This window comes from Semicossyphus pulcher, unplaced genomic scaffold, assembly GCF_022749685.1.
Source record: "Semicossyphus pulcher isolate SPU_LCO1_2020_fin unplaced genomic scaffold, fSemPul1.0.p SCAF_5, whole genome shotgun sequence".
Lineage (NCBI taxonomy): Eukaryota > Metazoa > Chordata > Actinopteri > Labriformes > Labridae > Semicossyphus > Semicossyphus pulcher.
In genome coordinates this window covers 14,859,067-14,878,410 of record NW_027211726.1, presented here as the reverse complement: position 1 = coordinate 14,878,410, position 19,344 = coordinate 14,859,067, and the positions used below count along the sequence as shown (strand labels likewise).

The 19,344-nt window shown below is 42.7% G+C and overlaps 2 protein-coding genes across 3 annotated transcripts in view; both read right to left on the bottom strand.

Annotated features, from left to right (window-relative positions):
* Positions 1 to 13,958, bottom strand: part of znf704 (zinc finger protein 704) — a 49,724-nt gene extending 35,766 nt beyond the window's left edge. The window contains exons 1-2 of the mRNA XM_069681465.1: positions 13,414 to 13,958; positions 7,026 to 7,216 (exon numbers count right to left, since the gene is read on the bottom strand). Of these exons, the coding sequence (XP_069537566.1) occupies positions 7,026 to 7,216; positions 13,414 to 13,677 (455 nt within the window). The 5' untranslated portion in view covers positions 13,678 to 13,958. The remainder of the gene's footprint in view (positions 1 to 7,025; positions 7,217 to 13,413) is intronic.
* A 1,724-nt stretch (positions 13,959 to 15,682) lies between these two features.
* pag1 (phosphoprotein membrane anchor with glycosphingolipid microdomains 1) overlaps positions 15,683 to 19,344 on the bottom strand; it is a 53,836-nt gene continuing 50,174 nt past the window's right edge. For both annotated transcript variants that reach the window (XM_069681816.1, XM_069681817.1), the window contains exon 9: positions 15,683 to 18,300. In XM_069681816.1, coding sequence (XP_069537917.1) covers positions 17,935 to 18,300 — 366 coding nt within the window. In that variant the 3' untranslated portion in view covers positions 15,683 to 17,934. The remainder of the gene's footprint in view (positions 18,301 to 19,344) is intronic.

The following is a 19,344-nucleotide window of genomic DNA, read 5'->3' as shown; positions in this document are numbered from 1 at the left end:
ATCTGTGAGTGTGAGCCGTATAAGAGTTGCAGGTGACAGAGGGCGGAGCAGACAGCGGGCAGGGCGAAGTGTGACTTCAGCTGCAGACTAACTAAATCCTGAACCTTCCTGCGGAGGTTGTTCAGAGGTGTGAGCGAATGAGTTTGTTGTTTAGAGCGCAACCGCTGTGAAACAATCTCATTTTTCCGTGTCACTGCTTTGTTTCATTAACGGCGCTCGCCCTCTTCACTTTCTGTCTATGTCACTCGACCACCGCTCTTACTCTCTCTCGTTTGCGGCGGATTTGGGGTGAAAACTGACCCCAAATTTGAGGGGTTTTTAAAGCTTTGTTACATTATTTAATGTAAAAAAAAAAGAAATTGTATAATTTAAAACATGTATTGAAAATGTTGACAACCTTATACTTTGCAGTGTATTTTATATACTTTGTTTGTGTTTTTGGTTCTACAGGTTTTGCACACTACACCACAGACATCAGTGTTTTGAGCAGCCGCATTCAGACTGTGTAAAAGTTAAGAAAAGTGCAACCAGATATGTTGTTTTCATTCGTTTTAAAGCCATGTTTTCTTTTATAAATACAGCAGAATCAATTTCCTCCAACAAACACAGCCTGCTAAAGTTATTACTATGACAAATCCCATAATGCTTGGAGTTTTGGGAGCCATTACTGTGGCTGAAAAACAGGAACCCTCTATTACACATGTTGAGCAACATCCTTTAAATATAAATACAAGCACATTTTCTGTCTGATATTTTTAGCTGCGTGCAGAAGATTTGACTTTTGGTTGGTTTAGAAAGTTGTTGCTAGAAAAACCTCAGTGTTCAATCAGATAATCGCACATAAAGTCTGGGAGAAAAAGAGAGAGGGAGAGAAAGAAGGAGATCATGAGAGCTGTCTTTTCAGATGGTAATCGCATGGTTTCTGAACTCCGCTGGCATCCAAACCAGGAAAACTGTTTTCTTTGGCAAACGCTGAGTATCTCTCTCTCTCTCTCTCTCTTTGTCGCTCACTCTCTGGAGAACCCACACTGCTCTCATGCACACACACCCCCTCCTCCCGTCCTCTCTCTCGTTTCGAAACTCAAACCTCGCTCGCCGCAAACACAAACACATTGTGCAAAATAGCAATATCGGTTTCAGAGATCCAAAAATGTACGCACTGACCAGAGAGACAAACAAAACCGCGAGCAGAAGGGAAAACAAACAGATTACGATGAAGCCACTTTATCAAAAGACAAATGCTAATTTGACAGTCCTTTTGGGCCCCTTTCAGCACAGGACGGGGAGCGTTTGGCACGGCTCCACGGCGGAGTTGGCTGCTGCACCAGGCTCCGAGTGTGGAACACATGGTTGGCTCGGAGCGGTGAACTGGGTGATCTGCAAACACACTGATCAACAATAAAAAATCATTAACAATAACAAACGGTTCTTTATTTGGAGGGGATTGATTTTGAAGGCGGTCCCACTCGACCCCCGGGAGCTCTCTGATATTTACAGCGACGAGGAATGGCCGCGATAAATCAGATTAAATGTGATCATTGTGTTGGACATGGGTATAAAGAGGGGAAAACACAACATCACAAAGAGCCACTGAGGGGTTATTTTTAAGTTTAGTTCATGATAGAAAAAAGAGGGCTGCCTGTTGGCGTTCGGAAGAGCTGAACCCTCAGATCTGTTGTTTTTGGGTTTTGCAATAATAAGCCGAGCACTCCCTTGATTTCCCCTTCAACTACGGTTATACTTCACTTCCCCTGCTAGCAATTAGTCTCCAGCATGCTATTTGTCAAAAGCCGAGCCATTCGTTTCCACCGGTCTGCCCCCGCCAGCTCTTGTTACAATTGACTGTTTCCTGCGTGGAGAAAACATAAGCCCTCGGAGGAAGGAGAAGGCCCGGCAGCTGGCTCAGACCGCAGCCTGACAGTGTGTGGAGATGAACATTGACTAAAAAGAGAATCAGACGATGAATACGGCACAAACAAATCAGGAATCTGCCACAGAGGGATTCCTGCTGCTGTATTTGAGGCACAGCACATTTAAACGTCTCGGGGTGTATTTTGGATTTTTTGCCGATATCCAATATGCCGATATTTTCCAACCCTTTCCGATACCGATATATTAAGCACATGTTTTTTTTCCACCTAATTGCAGAGAACATCAAGTCTCCCCTGTAGTGGAAATGATGTCATGCCTACTCTTACTGGAGAGGCCAAAAGCTGCCATATCGCAGACATCTTGCACCCTTCTTTAAGCTCGACAGAAGAGGAGCTGTACAAATGGTTACGTGTCTGATCACTCACGTTTCTGAGCGCACCTGAACGCAGCATCCCCCTGAAACACGGCAGTGAGGGAGACATGCCCGGACTTGTTTACTGCACCTACTACGGAGACATCAGTGATCACCGACAGACTCTTTTTATCATGTGTGCGTTCATGAATATGCAAGTTAGTTTTGCAGTGATGTTTATATTAGCTCTGTAAGCGTCGGCTTTGGCTGCGAGTGTATTTTCGGCTTGTTTGATGTTGTTAAGTCCGGTAAAATGACGAGAATGTGAGCTAACTGTTAGCTAGTTAAGAGTTGTGAAAGTTGTTTAACTTCTATTCATTGGCTCGAGTTTCTGTGAGTTTTTAGTCTTTATTTGTATATTGTTAATAACTTTGTGCAGGCAGCGCGTACACTTGTGTCGTAGCATTACGTCAAGCTTTTTAGGGAATCATCGAGCATTTAGGCAGAATTAAAGCGTTGTTTTATGGGCGGAAAATAGCAGCAGAAAAATGGCATATCTGTCGATAATATCATGCATCCATATTCAAAAAGAAAAAGCATTAGTTTGGACATTTGGGGCAATGCAGAAAATAGGTCAATCACTATGACATCTATTGATTTTTGGAGCAAGATCTGACAAAAGTAAATGTGCTGTAAACAAATACTATGAAGGTGGCGACTCGATAAAGCAATGAGAGCCGGACCAGCTGACAGAACCATAAAATGTAGCGACACAAACCCCCCGAGGTCTCACATCTATACGGCACGCTGTCATTTTTCCTCGATTTTCCCAATGATTGCAGACAAGGCATCGGGGTACTTCAGTGACTCCCCCGCTGAGGTAAGGAAACCTATTCTATCTGGGTTACATGGGACCTGGAGAGCCATCAAACAGCCAGACATTTCCCCGGTAAATCACCAGCATGGAGGGAACTTTTCAGAGTGCAATTAACAACCTCAAGGTCAGACTTCTCTAGAGAGTTAGCTCTGAAAAAAACTCCTCAGGCGTTCTCTCTCTCTCTCCTCTCCTCGTTCGCCCTTATCCTCTCAGCTACACATGCTCTCTCCATCTCCTTTACCCTCTTATCCTCCTCTCCACACGCACTCATTTCCCGTCCCTCTTTTTCCTCGTTACTCCCCAGTCCCCGTTTTTTCGCCATGCCTCCGAGTCTCTCCCCCCTCTCCCTTCGTGTCTCCATTACAGATAAACGTTACTCTGCGGTCGGTGGCGACACCGTTTCTTCCCCTGTGCCCGAGCACGGATGAAAACCGGTCGCAGGTGTGTGCAGAGGATGAGAGCCATGGATCTTAATCTTAAGGCAATAATGGTGCTGTGTGCTGAAGAGGTTACCAAAGGGATATCATGGCTGCTCCTGAGATGAACTTGTCATGCTCTTGATTGTGAATCCACTTCATGAATTGGGCTGAAATGGGTTATTTTTTTAAGTCTTTGGTTTGATTTAGCACTTGACAAGCACAATAGATCCTTGGATTCTGAGGACCAGGCTTTGAAGTGCTACACACAAAATAATTAGATGTCAAGTCTGTGCTCTTGGCTAGAAATGGGACTTTTCATTAACGCACAAAAAAAGACTGTGACGCTAAGAAGGGATGACTTTTAACCATGAGGATCTTTTAGAGAAAGAAACAAGCAGTAAAGTGTAACTCATGACCTCTACTGAAACATGAAGACACTTCTGAATTATGGACCTCCCTTCAAGAAAAAACAGGTAGATTCTATAAAATAGGTTGAAAGAGAGATAGGACAGCTTTATATAAACACTGTAGCATTTGCAGATGTTATGCAATGACCACATACAAACATACACGCACCATCCAGGATATATCTGATTGTTCCAAAGGCCTCCTCCCTACACATGGCCTTTACATACCTGCTTTTGTCTTTATACCTGGCAGGAGATGACTCAATCAGTGGTACAGAAATAGCAAAGTAAAGATCAATGTGTGTTAGCAGAGAAGACTATTGAATACAGCAGCAGATTTTTAATGTAGATGCAAGATAGCGGTCTGAAAAGCAATACACATGTTTTTACTACTGTACAACTGTCAATAATACTGCCAATTTAATTGCCACTATTACTTTTGTAGATTAGTTATTGTAATATTGTTATTCTATTAGGCACCGTCTCTTTTGCATTAATCTCTATTTACAGATTCAGACATGAAATATAGCATCGTGGAATGTGGATTTCAGGGACAGCAAGTGTTCTGGTTTCCGTTGAACTACGCTTGTAGTCCGAGCAATAGTTACCAATCATGTATCAGAAGGCTGCGGCGTATGCAAGAAAAACAGTCCGTGTGGAGAGCAAAAGCAGGTGGGACGTAATGCGCCGTAATGACATCCCGACTCCCCTCAGCGGCTATCTGATGATGATTTAGAATGATCTGAATGCTAACAGCTAACAGTCTGCTCGAGATCAAAAAAATTCAACTTGAGATGAATTCCCTTGATGTTGTGTTTCTTCTCCTCTGGAGGACAGACCTGACAAAGTTTCATTTTTACTTTTTACAAATCTGCATCATCATGAATTTCTGTAAAAAGTAGGGATGCACGATATTGGATTTTTTGCCGATATCCGATATGCCGATATTTTACAACACATTTAGCCGATTACCGATACCGATATTTTTTTCCCGCACACCTAATTGCAGAGATCATCAACTCTCTTCTGTATTGGAATTAGCATACAGTATGATGGTGATACTCTTATCACATTTGTTACAGCGGTCGGGGCGACGGGTCTTGAGATGGTTAATAAAAGTCTGTAGTGTTGAAAGACTTTGCCTTGGCTCCTCCTCGCCTCACCGAAGCTGAGCAGTATGCAGCAGCCCATTATTTTATTGGTTAATTGTATCGGCGGATATCGGCATGTTGGACAATTTTAAAGCCAATATCGGCCGATACTGATAACGTGCCGATAATATCGTGCATCCTTTTTAAAAAGGTAAGACTCATTGATTAAAGTAAATCACAAGATTCTTCACAGTTTCTTTTTCTGTAAACAATGCAGCACACGTCTGGCTAAACTGCCGGCATGTTCACCGTTGTCCTCAGAGGATATATCGTCATCAGACTATAGCCGATGGGATCCGAGATTGTTTTTGCATTAACCGTGATATTTGAGTTGTTTTTTGTACTAATTTTTGGAGCAATCTAGCACACGACTTTCCTTCGGGATTAGTCCTATCTTATCTTATCTTAAAATAAAAACACAACATACTCCGGCATATTCTTGTTGTTTTTTTTCTAGAGAGGCAAATTTGTTTGTGCCCGCATTACAAGTTTGAAAGACGTGACGCTTCTTTAAGGTCAAGGTTTCGCTTTATGTCATCATTACTGCATGTTGGGATAAATTCTGATTTATAAGACATTCCCTGAAGCTTTCTTGTTGTCAGACGGTCTCATTAGGAGGATAAACAGCAGCTCGGTTTATAAAGCGATCGTCCCTGAGCTGATGCAACAAGCTGAACTTGTGCAAGGGCAGCGGGATGATCAATAAGCCATTCCACAATAACCATAGAGATATCAATATTACGGCAATCCCTATGCAGGGAGGTAATTATGGTGGGACAGGTGTAAAACTTCTGTCTAATCCATGGGATGGATCCCATTTGAAAAGAGATTTTTCCTCTTAATGGGCAACGAGAGAGCGCCCAATCAATGATTCATCAGCAAATAACTATTAAATTTAAAGCAGGGCTCAGGGTGCGGTGATAAAGCGGCTCAAAGAGGCGACTTTTACTGTACTTTTCAGCACGGTGCCATCGATCGGGCTCCTCCAGCGGCACAAGGACGAGTAATGGGGATCGACGTTCGATAATAAGTGCAGTGCTTTACAAGGTATTAGTGTTTCACATTTAATAGTGAGAGAGTGTTGTTGCTTTATTAGATGGCTCTTTGCTGCCATGCACCGCTGCCTATTAATGTTTAATTGCCCCATTGTGGAGCAGCTTCGGTGGCGGATTATGCTGACCATCTTAAAATAATATTTGTGTGTGAGGTAACAACTCATCCATCATATCATAATAATTCATTTGTATAAGGCCCTGTTGTACACACTGCAGCATCAGATGGATTATTCAGCCCACAATAACACATGAAAGTAATCGCTGCTCTCCCACACAGATTTCAGGCATATCTCTTTTAATTCATCTCTGGTTAAAGTATGTCTAAGTCCATATGCAGTCTTTGTAACAGAGCTGGGAAGACACACAGGAGGGTGACTGATGCAATTCACCATGTTAGTTGACTCTCATGGCCTTGAGTCTGTGTGGGAAACCACCAGCAGCATGCCATTCAAATAACCATAACCATAATTGCTTCAGCAAGCGAAGGCAGCAGCGCGAGATTCTTCCAAAAACTGCTGCACACAAGCCTTCAAGTTTCAGACAGGGAGGAAATCTTACATGTATGACAACAGGCATGGGACTAACACATTCATTTCAGTATACTGACATTAATGTGCAGTTGAACATGTATGATGGCCTATGATGAATATATATATATTTAATGGTACAAAAGTGGACGCTTGTCAAATTTCATTGCACTCAGTGGTCTGCCAAAATGGCTTCGAGGATTAGATACAAACAAATGTCCCACATAATCTCTGTCCTATTTATGAGATGACATATCTATGTCATAAACCTTCAGTGAACTTTGCATGTCTGAACTCAAGCCAAACTCCCTCGAGGACACGAATTGCACTCACACACATGCAGGCACACACACACGCTGTCCTACCTGGCGTGTGGGACATCGATGCTGGAGGAGACCACTTTGCGTTTCTGCTCCAGCAGGGACACCGATCGGGTGTCGGGGTCGCGGCCGCACCGCTTGCCGTCCGCCAGCCGCAGCTCCTCCACCACCGCCTCTGGGCTGAGGGAGCCGCCGTCCACCTTGTGGATCTCTGAGGCTCCGTTACTGGAGCTCTGCTGGGAGGGATGCAGAGAGGAATAGGTGAATACTTAGGCAGAGGACATGATGTGAGTTAGTTAGTAAGAATGCTGATATAGGACTGTGCAAAGTTGTGCTTAGTATCTACTGCAGGTAAAAAGACTCCCATTTTAATTACCTACTGAATTGTACATGGTAAATTTAATTTTTTTAAGATTATTTTTCTGGCTTTTGCCTTCATTTACAGCTGAAGCGAGACAGGAAATATGGGGAGACCAGGCGTCGAACCTGCGATCTGTGCGATGAGGACTGAAGCCTCTGTACGTGGGGCGCCTACCCTACCAACTGCGCTAAACCAGCGCCCTGTAGATAGTTTCTTTCCCAATGCAGCAGATAAAAATGTAGTGTCTGTGCACTGGATCTGCCCAAAGCTTGTAACCCAGATATTTTTGAGATACTCATTTATAAATTTCAAATGGAGGAGCAAATGGTGCTACATGAAATATTTCTAGCCTCTTGAGCTTTTCCAAAACAGACTGGATAAAAATGCAGTGGTCAGTTATAAAACAAGACTTGATTTCTTTACTGCTGTTGACACTGTGGAGATATGAAACCACAAATCACAAGATACTATTGACAATTACACTTAAATAAATCTCTCATGCCCGAACTTAAAATAAACTTGAAACAATGCATCAGTTATAACACTCTACTGGCTTTAAAATGTGTAAGTTCAGCAACTTTAGAACTAAGAACTTAACCTGAACAATAATTTGTACATCACTTAAAGCTGTGCAGATTTCTTTTTTCCATTTGCTTAGAATCTTTTGGTGTGCATGACATGCACATGCCACTGAATTTCACACCATTTAACTGCCTTATAGTTTGTGGAGTTAGATCAAAAAGAGGCAGAGCAACACAAAGGCAACAAAGAAAGCTAAAAGCTAGCAAATGTTGACTTGTCAAAACTTAAAATTATGCCTTGAATAGCAATATAAGCTTTTATTTTGGTGATTTCGAGTGAGTTTAATACACAGACTGTAGAAATGATGGACGTAGCCACCGTGACGTCAACAACTGGTTTCATGACTGCGTAAATGAAGCTGAAATACAGCCACCGCCATGTTGGTTTACTGCAGCCTGAAGTGACCACATTTAGATGAGAAGGGGCTTAATATAAGTAAATGGGTGTGTTATAAAAAATGCACCCCCTGTACAGTTATCTTGAACAGTAAAATTAGCTATTTATAATGAAACCGTTTTTTGTACCAGGCTGTAAACATGTTTATATCCGCTGTAGAAATGGGCATTTTCCCATCTACCGTAATGTTATTTCTTGTTTCCTGGAGCCAGCCTCAAGTGGACACTTGAGGAAGTGCAGTTTTTTGCACTTCCGCATTGGCTTCAGTTTTCAACACTGGAGGTTTACCGCTTGGTTTAATATATCACATCAGCTACAGATGGTGCGTTCCACCAACAGCTAATGATTCAACCTGATTCATTTTAGGATAACAGAGCATTGAAAGATTTCTGTTTATCATTGACAGTGCAACAGTCACTGCAAAATTCCAGCCAGTCTTAGATGCATTATATAATAAAAAAATAATACTATTATATTAACAATAAAATGTCAAATTGTCAAAGTGCAGGAACAAGAACTTGTCTGAGTGTTTCTTCCCTTTAGAGTCCATCTAAAGACTAAACAAGCAGACACGCTAATAAACACACAATTATTCTCCATACGTCAAGACTGTGTTTAACAAGTCACCCTTTTTGCCACGCGCCACACACTCTTATTTACCAACAAAAACTCCTCACTGACACACAAGCAGTCACAGCAGCACGGCATCTCTCTCATTACAGCGCTCTGAAAACGCCTACCTGTAGCAAAGGAAAAAAAGCCCGCCCAATATCATCTCCTCTCTTACACAACAGCAGCGAATGGCAGCATCTCATGAATACCTGCATGTATCTACTCACACACCAACACACACACACACACACACACACCTCTGTAGGTAACTAAAGCCATCAGCCTCTTAGAAACACACTGAGAAAACACAAAACACAGCCAGAGTGACACACACGGCTGCTCGTGCCAGCAGAGCGTTGAGGAGTATGACATGCAGGCCACTGTGTATGTTTATGTTTGTGTGCGTGCGTGTGCATGTGTGTGATTTAGATCATTATCTTAAAGCACTGTAACACGATTAGGCTTGACTGTAAAAAAAAAAGGCAACGGCACCCGAGTCGATCACTCGCGCACACACATGCACACAAACACCAGGAGAACAATTTACTTAGATTAATGAGGTAAAAAAACATGAGGAATGAGGATCCAGTATCTCTCATGATCGAGGCCAGTGGCACGAGCACTCAGCGGTGCGCAAAAACGCTCTGTGAAAACAGAGTTGAGTAAAACAACAAGATGGATTACACCGGCTCGGGGAAGATTAGGTGTTGCCTGTAGAAGGAGTGTGCTCCTCGAATAAAACAAACGCCGATACGTCCTTTTGTCCGGCTCATGAATGATGGCATTTCACGGAGCAGGGAAATTATGAAGCATGCCAAATCAGTTGTGAAATTTGGGCTGCATGTGTCAAAGCTGGTGTGTGTGTGTATTTGTGTGTGCTCACACAGCTACTACCCCGAATGTACCTCATAACACCCCCCCCTTTATCATTCTCTCTCCCACTCACAAACACTCAGAGAGAAACTCATAACCTGCTTGCTTTGGGCAGTTTGTCAAGCGTAGAGATTCTTGAACATTAATGGGTCAAAGGTCATAATAAAGCAAGCTGACACGGACCATAAATCGAATCCCATGGACCCAAAGTCATAAAATCCCAACTGACTGTGTCTCCCAGCTCATGTGGTTCTTTGTTTCAAGGATGTATTTGTATAAGCACACCTAGTGAAAACGATCCACAGTATGTTAATGATTAATCAAGGGTCTCCGGACATGACACCTTGTAACATAACTACATATAACATAACATATACTGTATGATTAAGTCTATAGCTGAACATTTGTTTTTATATTGTAATGACAATTCAAAGGAGTGCAGCTTTCAAATTGCAAGAGCTGTGATTTGAATTTTAACTAGCTAGTTAGCTAATTGACATTAATCCATGAGTTACCAAACTACATAAAACTTGATTACAGACATCCTTAGGGCCTGTGTCCACTAACAGCAGTTCAGCGTTTTCAGTGCTCTGCGCCCTAAGCGCAAAACGCCCTCGGCTGTTTTCTGTTGCTGCGCTTACGTCGCTCTTAGTTTAAAATAGTTTAGCTTTTGAAACACAGCCGCACTCATCAATGTCACTTCTCCCTCATCGACCAATCTAAATCAAGAAAGGGCAGGACTGATTTTAACTTTGTCAACAACAATGGCGGAGGAGAAGCTTAAATCCTTACGTTTTTTCATGGGTACAATTTCCTGTCTAGAACTGCTGCTGCTAATGCCAGGACACGATTCCTTTCCATTGTTTTAATGTTTTCTTTCTTTGAAGAAAAGCAAATATTAAGCACACAGAGCAATTTAAAAAAAAGACTGGACGTTCACTACCAAGGGAAGCAGCAGTGCCGCCAGACAACTTCTGTAACGTAGCAACAGTAAGCGCAGGTGAGAAGCGCTCTGAAATTGTGGTCGTGGGCTCCACCAGCGCAAAAAAACACGGCTAGTGGACACAGGCCCTTATATTTGAATATTAAGTAATCTATAGAGTCTGACAGCTGCAAATGTTTGCAAATATCATCGGCCAATACAGCCGCATATCTGTATCACATACACATTTTCTAAACAGTAGTGATATCAGTGCAAATGGAAATTATTTTCTGTCATCTTTCTGCTCAAAAATGTCGAAATATCAGCTGCAATATTAATAATCTCTGAATTTTCCCTTTTTGGCCTCAAAAAACACACATCTGTCAGGCTCTTGTGATCCAACAAGCGTAATATATTCCACGACCTCAACAGCATAACGCTACATAATTCTGTCTGATTGTTTTATTGTTACAATAAAAATACATCTGTGATTTCGTAACACGTTTTTTTAAAACGATACACAGGCCTGTTGCAACACTGGTGCAAAAGACCACAATCAAGTTTCTTTTTGGTTTAATAAAGGAAGTTTAATTAGGTGAGGGTTAAAAATATGTGTTAAACCTGTGCTACTGTGTTTATACCACACAAAACACTTCCATAAACACACATTCACCTCCTTTACCACAAAGCATTACTCATACACCATCACAGGGGGGAACCGCGTCCAGACTTGACCCTGCGGTCCCCGTGCTTCATGCTGATGCTGCTCAGCCAACCAATGAGGACAGCCGACGCCGGCCTGCCTGGGACCAGCGCTTCTGAACAAAGAGTCACTCAGCTGCTGTCAACAAGCTTCCTTCATTGACTCCCACGACGGCGTACGATCAACGCAAACAACAACAGTAAAAACAACAAAAGCGTGAGAAAAACAAAAACAAGCAACGACAGATCTGTGTAACACTGCAGGAACCAACGAGTCAACAAGTGGTATCCCCCCCTCTTCCCCTCCCAAATCTAGAACAGGGGGCATTCGTTCACCATTCTGGGCAATGTGCCAAACATCCAGATTCTTTGGAGCATGCCACCCATTGCCAACCTGGGGGTGCCCTCTTTGTTGGCTGTACAGCTGCTGCTGAAACGGGGCTGCATGTCCTCACAAACAACCCCCACTTTAAAATTCTAAAGTAGCCAGCTTCACTCATTCAACAAACACATACGGGAGAAAGCACATCCATGCTTTATTACACACCCATGCACACAAAAAGCCACACAGATGCACATGTGAATCCACGCGCACACACACAGCAGACCCCTCCTCCTCATTTTATGGCTTGTTTTCGACCTCAGTGGGAACCGAGTGCTGAAAGAGACTTGACCATTGTGCTGACAGGACTGCGCTCTCAGCCCCAGCTGCACCACTCCAGCCTGCACCGGTGACTGTAACGGCATTGTGCAACAGCTTTTGTGAGTGCAGCACTGCATGCACAAATTCACAAATGCAAAACAGGAGAGGCCAAGTTTACTTAGCTGTAGCTTTGAAAACGTGCAACCTGTCTGTTTTAAAGTTTTAAAAAAAATTGTTCCTAGTTGCATCTCTAAGCCGTTCCTATTTCTCACATTTACCTAAAGGAAATGTGAGCAGTCCAGCATGTGTGGTAACACACAGTGGAAAGCACATTTCCGTTTTGGTGACAGAAATAAGACTCACTCAATAAGATCAAAACACATATGATGAATGCAAGGAGGCACAAACCCTCACCATTCAAAACAGATCAAAATCAGGCTGTAAACAAGCCATTATTCAGTCACATGCTTTCCTCAGTCACTCCCTCACTACAAAAAAAATAAGGCAGAAAACACACACACACACACACACACACACACACACACACACACACACACACAGGCACAAACACACTCCCCCAATGCCAGAAACAGTGATTTCATCCCAGAGCAGGATCGGCTTCTCTTCCTTACACAATCTTCATCTGAGGCCATGTGACACCAAAGCATACAAGCTGGATATGAAAGCAATTAGGTCACTGCTAATTAGACCCAAATCATGACCGCAAATTTGGACATCATCGAAACTTCCTATTCTGTCTCTGGTGCCACAGGAAGTCAGCACTCTCTCTTTAAACAAGAACAGCCTTTTTGTGCAGAATAAAGCCATATAAAACACAACTGGTTGACAGACTGCATTATCTATCAATGAAAAATGCCCAAAATAAACACGTTCTGTGGGTGCAAAGACAGGATGCACAAAAACATGTGTAATAAATGTGGTATGTAAATTATAAACCTACGTGCAAAAACCTTCAAACCGGCTCTTTACATCAGTCCAAAACGCTGCAGTCAGAGCGTGTTTGTTTGCATCGGCTTACCCACCCACATAAACATTGCGCAGGCCCTATCAAGCCCTTTGTCCCATATATCTGATGTCGCCAAATGTCATGACAGCCCGTTATTTAATGCAATGTGCATCCAAAATTGCATTATATGTATTCTGAATGATGCTGCTTTTGCCCCCGCTGTTTAAATTTTCAATGAGCTACAGCAGCAGCAGCGGTGACACCGTTAAATCCGCTGTGTGCATGAAGCGGTTAAACGCTGCAAAACACCGCACAACAACAACAGTGAAGCGCTGCCTGCCGGCCGGGGTGATTTTCCCGCACACACATACACACCTTCAAGCTGGATTTGAGCGGTACTTTGGCTGCAGTGTGGTTAAACCCAGCGGCTATTTCTTCCTCAGAGAACTCCTTGAGGCTCCCGTCTTGCATGAGCACGGTGTAGACGCTGCGCCGGGCTCCTGCGGCCGAGGAGACGTCTCTGTTTTCCTGCTTCACCGCCTGGACCACTCCTGTCACCGGGGCACCGTCCCCCGTCGGACTCGGCGCATAAATGCGGCTGCCGAGGATTGACCGCTTCACTAAACGCCTCGTATGCATGTCTAAAAGTGTCTCGCTGAACTCAGAGCCGGCGAACCGGTGAATTTAAACCATTAAACGTCGAATTATATCCGGTAAACAACGTCGAGAAAAACACAAAACCGCAGCGGGTAGACTACGCGCTCCAACAGCCCTGATAAAATGTTAGAAAGCGGCAACATACTCGGAAGGCGAGAACTCCTAACAATGTCCTAAATGCACCGGACTCAAAAGCACCAAAAACGGAGGGAGAACTTTGAATTAGCACCCGACAAAAAGCCTACAACACGAAAACGATTCATTCGCCGCTTAACAACCTCCACATCCAACCGGCTACCAATCTCCTCGGTTCGACCTGTTTGTTTTCCCCACTGCTCCCTGCGAGCTGAGGGGGCGGCGGGAAAACACGGACCACTGCCGCTTACAGGAACCGAAATGACATTTGTACACGATTTAACAAAATGGCGGCTTATTCATGCAAAAGCGGCTTAGACATTGGAGAATGTAGGCAAACACGTCGAATTATTTCACCTCGCTCGAGCCTGGACACTGCCATCCCTCCGCAGACGTTGAAAACGGATGAAAACACGACCGTTAGGTGACTCCAGCTCCGGCTACTGCGTCATCCAGTCCGCGCGTGGCTCCGACCGAGTAGAGCCTCTACCGGCGGAATGCTGCCTGTAAACATGTGCGGTCCGGCGGCCAAGGCGGGCTGCAATTGGTCGGTGCAGCACACGCCTCCACAAGCCCCCACCGCTCCCCCTTCTCCTCCGACAGAAGGTAATGCAAGCCGGGAGGATGCTCCATTCAAAACAATGACGCAAGGATGGAGAGGAAACGAAACGGGAGGGGGGTAAGGCAGAGGGAGAGAAAGGAGAATTTAGGCTAAGGGAAGAAAAACTTCTACCACACAGACAGGCTACAACTTAGTTGTTAAAGGCATGTGGCCTACTTTCCAGGTGTCATGGGACTCCTAAATTACTGTGATCTGGCTCCTAAATGAAAGTAATGGACTGCACTGGTCTATTTCTGTAAATGTAAACACAAATGGTTATTTATTTTCTTTAATATAGAACATGCCCTAATATCATGCCTGCACTTTGGGCATCTACAGGCCAGAGCCAACCAAATCTTAGCCAATGCCATAAGAAAACATGCCATAAAGGGCTTCATCTGCTTATACTTATTATTGCTAAAGATATTGTGCAAATATGTTTGAAGATGCTAATTTATGAGGGTGATCCTCAGTCAGCCTTGCCAGAGGCGCATACCTGTATTTGATGCTGCAGGTTGTATGATACCTTTACGCCAGCAGTCCTATTTCCCTTTTTCTGTTTTCTATATTACTAAACTGCACATAACAGCTCTCACAGGCAGTGAACACTCTCATTAAAGTTACATCCTGCACTAAAAAAAGGAACCAAAAGTGTGATCTCACAATGTCGTTGCGCTGTGAGACACAAGAATATATCTGATATAAACGTGTCCCTTCTCATTAAGGACACACTGCCTTTGATAAATCAAGTTTACCAGGAGACATCCATTGGGATTATCGCCCAGTGTGGCAGACCGAATACCCCAACCAATGTTATCACAGTAACAAATGGCCTAATTAGTGTCAAACCTAATGTTTAAAAAAAAAATCATATGCAGCTTATAATCTTTCTACATGACAGCAACCCAAGTGAATAAAAAAAGAAACGATGGCTGGATTTATTATATATATATTTTAATAGAACAATTCATGTCATAAAATATTTACATGCAGAGAATGGGAAAGCGGACGGAGTGGAGAGACAGATGTGGCCATAACTTCCAAAACAGGCTTTGCCCTGTGATCAAAGGCAGGTGTCAGCGTGGAGTTGTCTGCCTGTTGTAGGGCGAACAAATGGTCTCATTATGGGAGGAGTGGAGCTGAAGGAGAGGCAGCGAGGGAGCATCTCTGAACCTCTACAACACCTCTATTCCCTGAAGGGTGTTGTGTGTGTGTGTGTGTGTGTGTGTGTGTGTGTGTGTGTGTTGTGTGTGTGTGTGACAGACAGCTACAGTGCATAAGTGATTTTAGTTAAGTATCTGTTTATTAACCGAGTCTCTGTGTGTGTTGTCCTGATTAGATTTGGCACTAAAACACCCGTTTTGATAGATAATTTCCTTAGAGGTCATTACAGCGCTCTCTAAGCATCATTATATCGAAATAATGGCACCACCCTGATGCACAGGCACAATGCACCCATTTTTTCAGAGTGTATAACAATAATAATAATAACCTCTTTGCAGAAATGAACATATTTGTTAAGGGCTTGATTTACCCATCGTTGTTCATAAAATAACAGGAGTGGATTGCATTTAAAATCCACTTTTACTGCAGCGTTGCTGCGAAATCTAACAGCATTTCAAATGTCTGATATCACTTATGAATCTCACACCAGTCAGCACGGGCGAGCTGTGTTTGTCTGAGACGAAAACAAGCTCCCGCACGTCTAATGAAACAGGAACTGAAGCTGGAGTAGTGCTGTAATGTTTGGATGTGGGTGGAAACAGATGACACCATTATTTTTGCACGGGGTGGAGACACTGTAGCAGTGAAACAGATATTTACAGCAAAAAAACAAACAACAGTATTGAGGCAATATTCAGTTTTTTTTAAATAAAAGTACCACACTTGCTTTAAATGCATGTACCAAAACATAGTACCATATTTCTGACATTTGATCGGTTACGTATTTTCAGAGTAGCAGTACAAGATAAAAAGCAGTTGGACAATCAGTTTTCCTAAAAACAAGGCGGACATACATCAGTGCTTTCAACACTTATTCTAAAATTAGACCACTCTGGACGTTGTACAAATAAGTCAAAGCGTACATAAAACTTCCAGCAGGTAACAGTTGGTTAAAATAGTGCTCTAATCAAATATACAAGCCTCGGTTGGCATGTCGTCAGTACAAGCTACAAACAGACAGATATGGTTTTTCTCAGAGTGCTACGAGTAAGTTACAAAGCGGGAGATATTCAAATTGTGCAGCTGGATTGTGGCGATGCGTTTTGATAAATGCAGTACCATGATATCAAACGTTGTGCTTTAAAATAACCCGACTGAAGACGGTATAACTGTACCGAAAATAGGCTCAAGAACGACGGCAGGAAAAAAATAGTTATTTTATCACATTACGCAGCTTTTGAATTCGTTTTTACCCCCTGTGCAAATGACAAAAATATGTTCTCATCCTATGTGTTTTTTTTAAACAATGAATAAAAAAAGTCAGGGGAAAGCGTACCTTTACAACTCATTAACTCACGACTCACTTTCATTTAGTATCTTAATAAAAATGCTAGAAACTTCTATAAAACCCTACTTACTGTTCTCTCACAGGCACTCTTTCACAATGACACAACAATATGTATTTCAAATAAATATGAATTTGACAAAAAGTGTTGTCCTCCTCCTTTCCTCATCTCTAGTTGCCATTTTGGTTCTACATATGACCAGTTTCACATCTCTTTTATAGCATCAAATTGAAGTCGAGTTTGTTTGCAGACAATAGTCCTAACACAAGATCCTGTATGCTGCAGTCAAAAAGTCCTACTTTCTATTTATAGTGTAATCTGTTTGCTTGTAACCATTTGGTCACAGGTCGGACTGGCTTTCTGAATCCATTCGCAGGGGTTTCAGGCAGACATCGCACAGTAAAGATGCTGCCAACCTGACAAAGGAAAGCCTAGAAATAAACCGCCTCAGTGAAACATGACACTGAGTGACCTGGAGGAAGCAGGACAGTCAGCTGCAGAATAATGTTACCTTCATATGTACAGTAAGTGCATGGATTTCATGATAATATGGCACTGAAGTCTTGGGACACTGATAGCATCCTCAGCTAACCCTTAAATTTGGCAGGTGTGCAGGGATTGGATATTCACTTCATTTCATTTGTTTCTTTCAAAATAAAAGTTTTTTAACTGTGATATGCAGTATGTCAAATATGATGATCCAATGTGCACTCTTCTACATGATTAATGCCCAATGACTGAGGTACTACAATTCATTTTTTAGTACCAGTACCGATGATCTTCACCCCTGTTTGATAAATTAAAAGTTCAGATATGATGAACCGTACCCAAGCTATAAAGAGGACACTCATGCGTTGATGATGGACTCCATCATGAGCCTTTTTCTGCCATTTTTTCCCCATGTCATGCCTCAAAAGCATGCTGGGTCGCAGGTTCAAAGCACTACAGTGATGTCTGTAAGATGTCAGAGAGAGGGGGCTGATGAGGGGGAATTCAGAGGCGTGACATTTCACTGCCAAGACCCAGCTCTCCCACACTCTCGTAGTCGGGCTCCGACGCTCCAGCGTCCGCACCCTCCGCCCCGAGCCCCACCTTGTGATCATCATCGGAGCTGCTAGTCTTTGGGATGCGGATGGATTCGTAGCCGGGATCCATGCTGTCCAAGTTGGGGTCTTCCCTAAGCCGGGGCTCGTCGTCGGGCTGGTTGTAGATGTCTCGGACGGTGGCGTAGAGGTCGCTGGAGGAGGAGGCCGGGACGAGACCTTTGATCTCTGCGATGCTGCTGTAGTCGTGCTCTTTGTCTTCGTCGTTCAGGGCATCGTCACAGTTTGTTTTGTCCACTGTAGAGTACACTGGGGACTGAAGGACAGAGGAGAAACACAAAGTTCATATTAAATTCCCTGAATTTGGTTATTGAAAGTCAGTAGTGGAATGTAACAAAGTAGTGCCACTTCCTACGTCCTCTCCACCAAACCTCAGAGAAAAATGTTGTTTAGTTACTTTACCAGCTAATGTTTTTGCTATTACAACATATGAAGAGTTAATATAAAAATATGTTTTGCTATTAATTAAACAACCCAACAGTATATACAAGTACAGCTTGAACTTTTAACCCATTGAGAGAAAATGAATGGATAACTATTTTGCTAATCGGAAAAGTATTTTATTATGAAAACACATTTCATGATTCCAGCTTCTTAAATGTGAGGATTTGCTCATTTTTAATTAATGTTTTTAATGTAATAATTTAGAGATTTGGACAAAGCAAACAAAAAAATAATTAAAGTAGAAATAATGATTAGTTACATCCATAATGAATATAATCATTAGCTCCACCAGCACAGGTCTTTCTGTTGGTGGAATCTGATTAGAAATGTTCCCCAACTAAAGTGTGTTCAGACAGCTGAGGTCAGAACGGGTCTGTGTTTGAGGAAATGTGGAGAACAGCTGGCAGACCGTTTTCACATATTTTGGAACCGCACATTTATCATCAATCAGTGAAATAAGAGTCTGCTGTGTGATTCAGAGGTACCAGTTTGATCAGTGTAGACATACACAGTCTGCTGTAATGTTAATTATCAGTATTCAGAACACCTGGCTGAGGCGGAGTGATACACAGAGTGAAAAGTCCCAGTGATGTTGTGCTCTCTATCAGCACTCATGGAATGCCTCTTATCCAATCAGATTACTTGGTCGGAACTAACGGTTGTATAATATATAATAGTACAACAGAGGACAGTTTTCTACTTTAAAACATAATCATCCATACAAACTTTCACTTTAGTAGTGTCTTGTAACAGAGTATTTCCACAGTGTGGTTGTGGTTACTAAATTAAAAGGACCTGCATTGTTTCTCTAAAACTGTAAAAACTGTTATGAACATAAATACATTCATTGAGATAA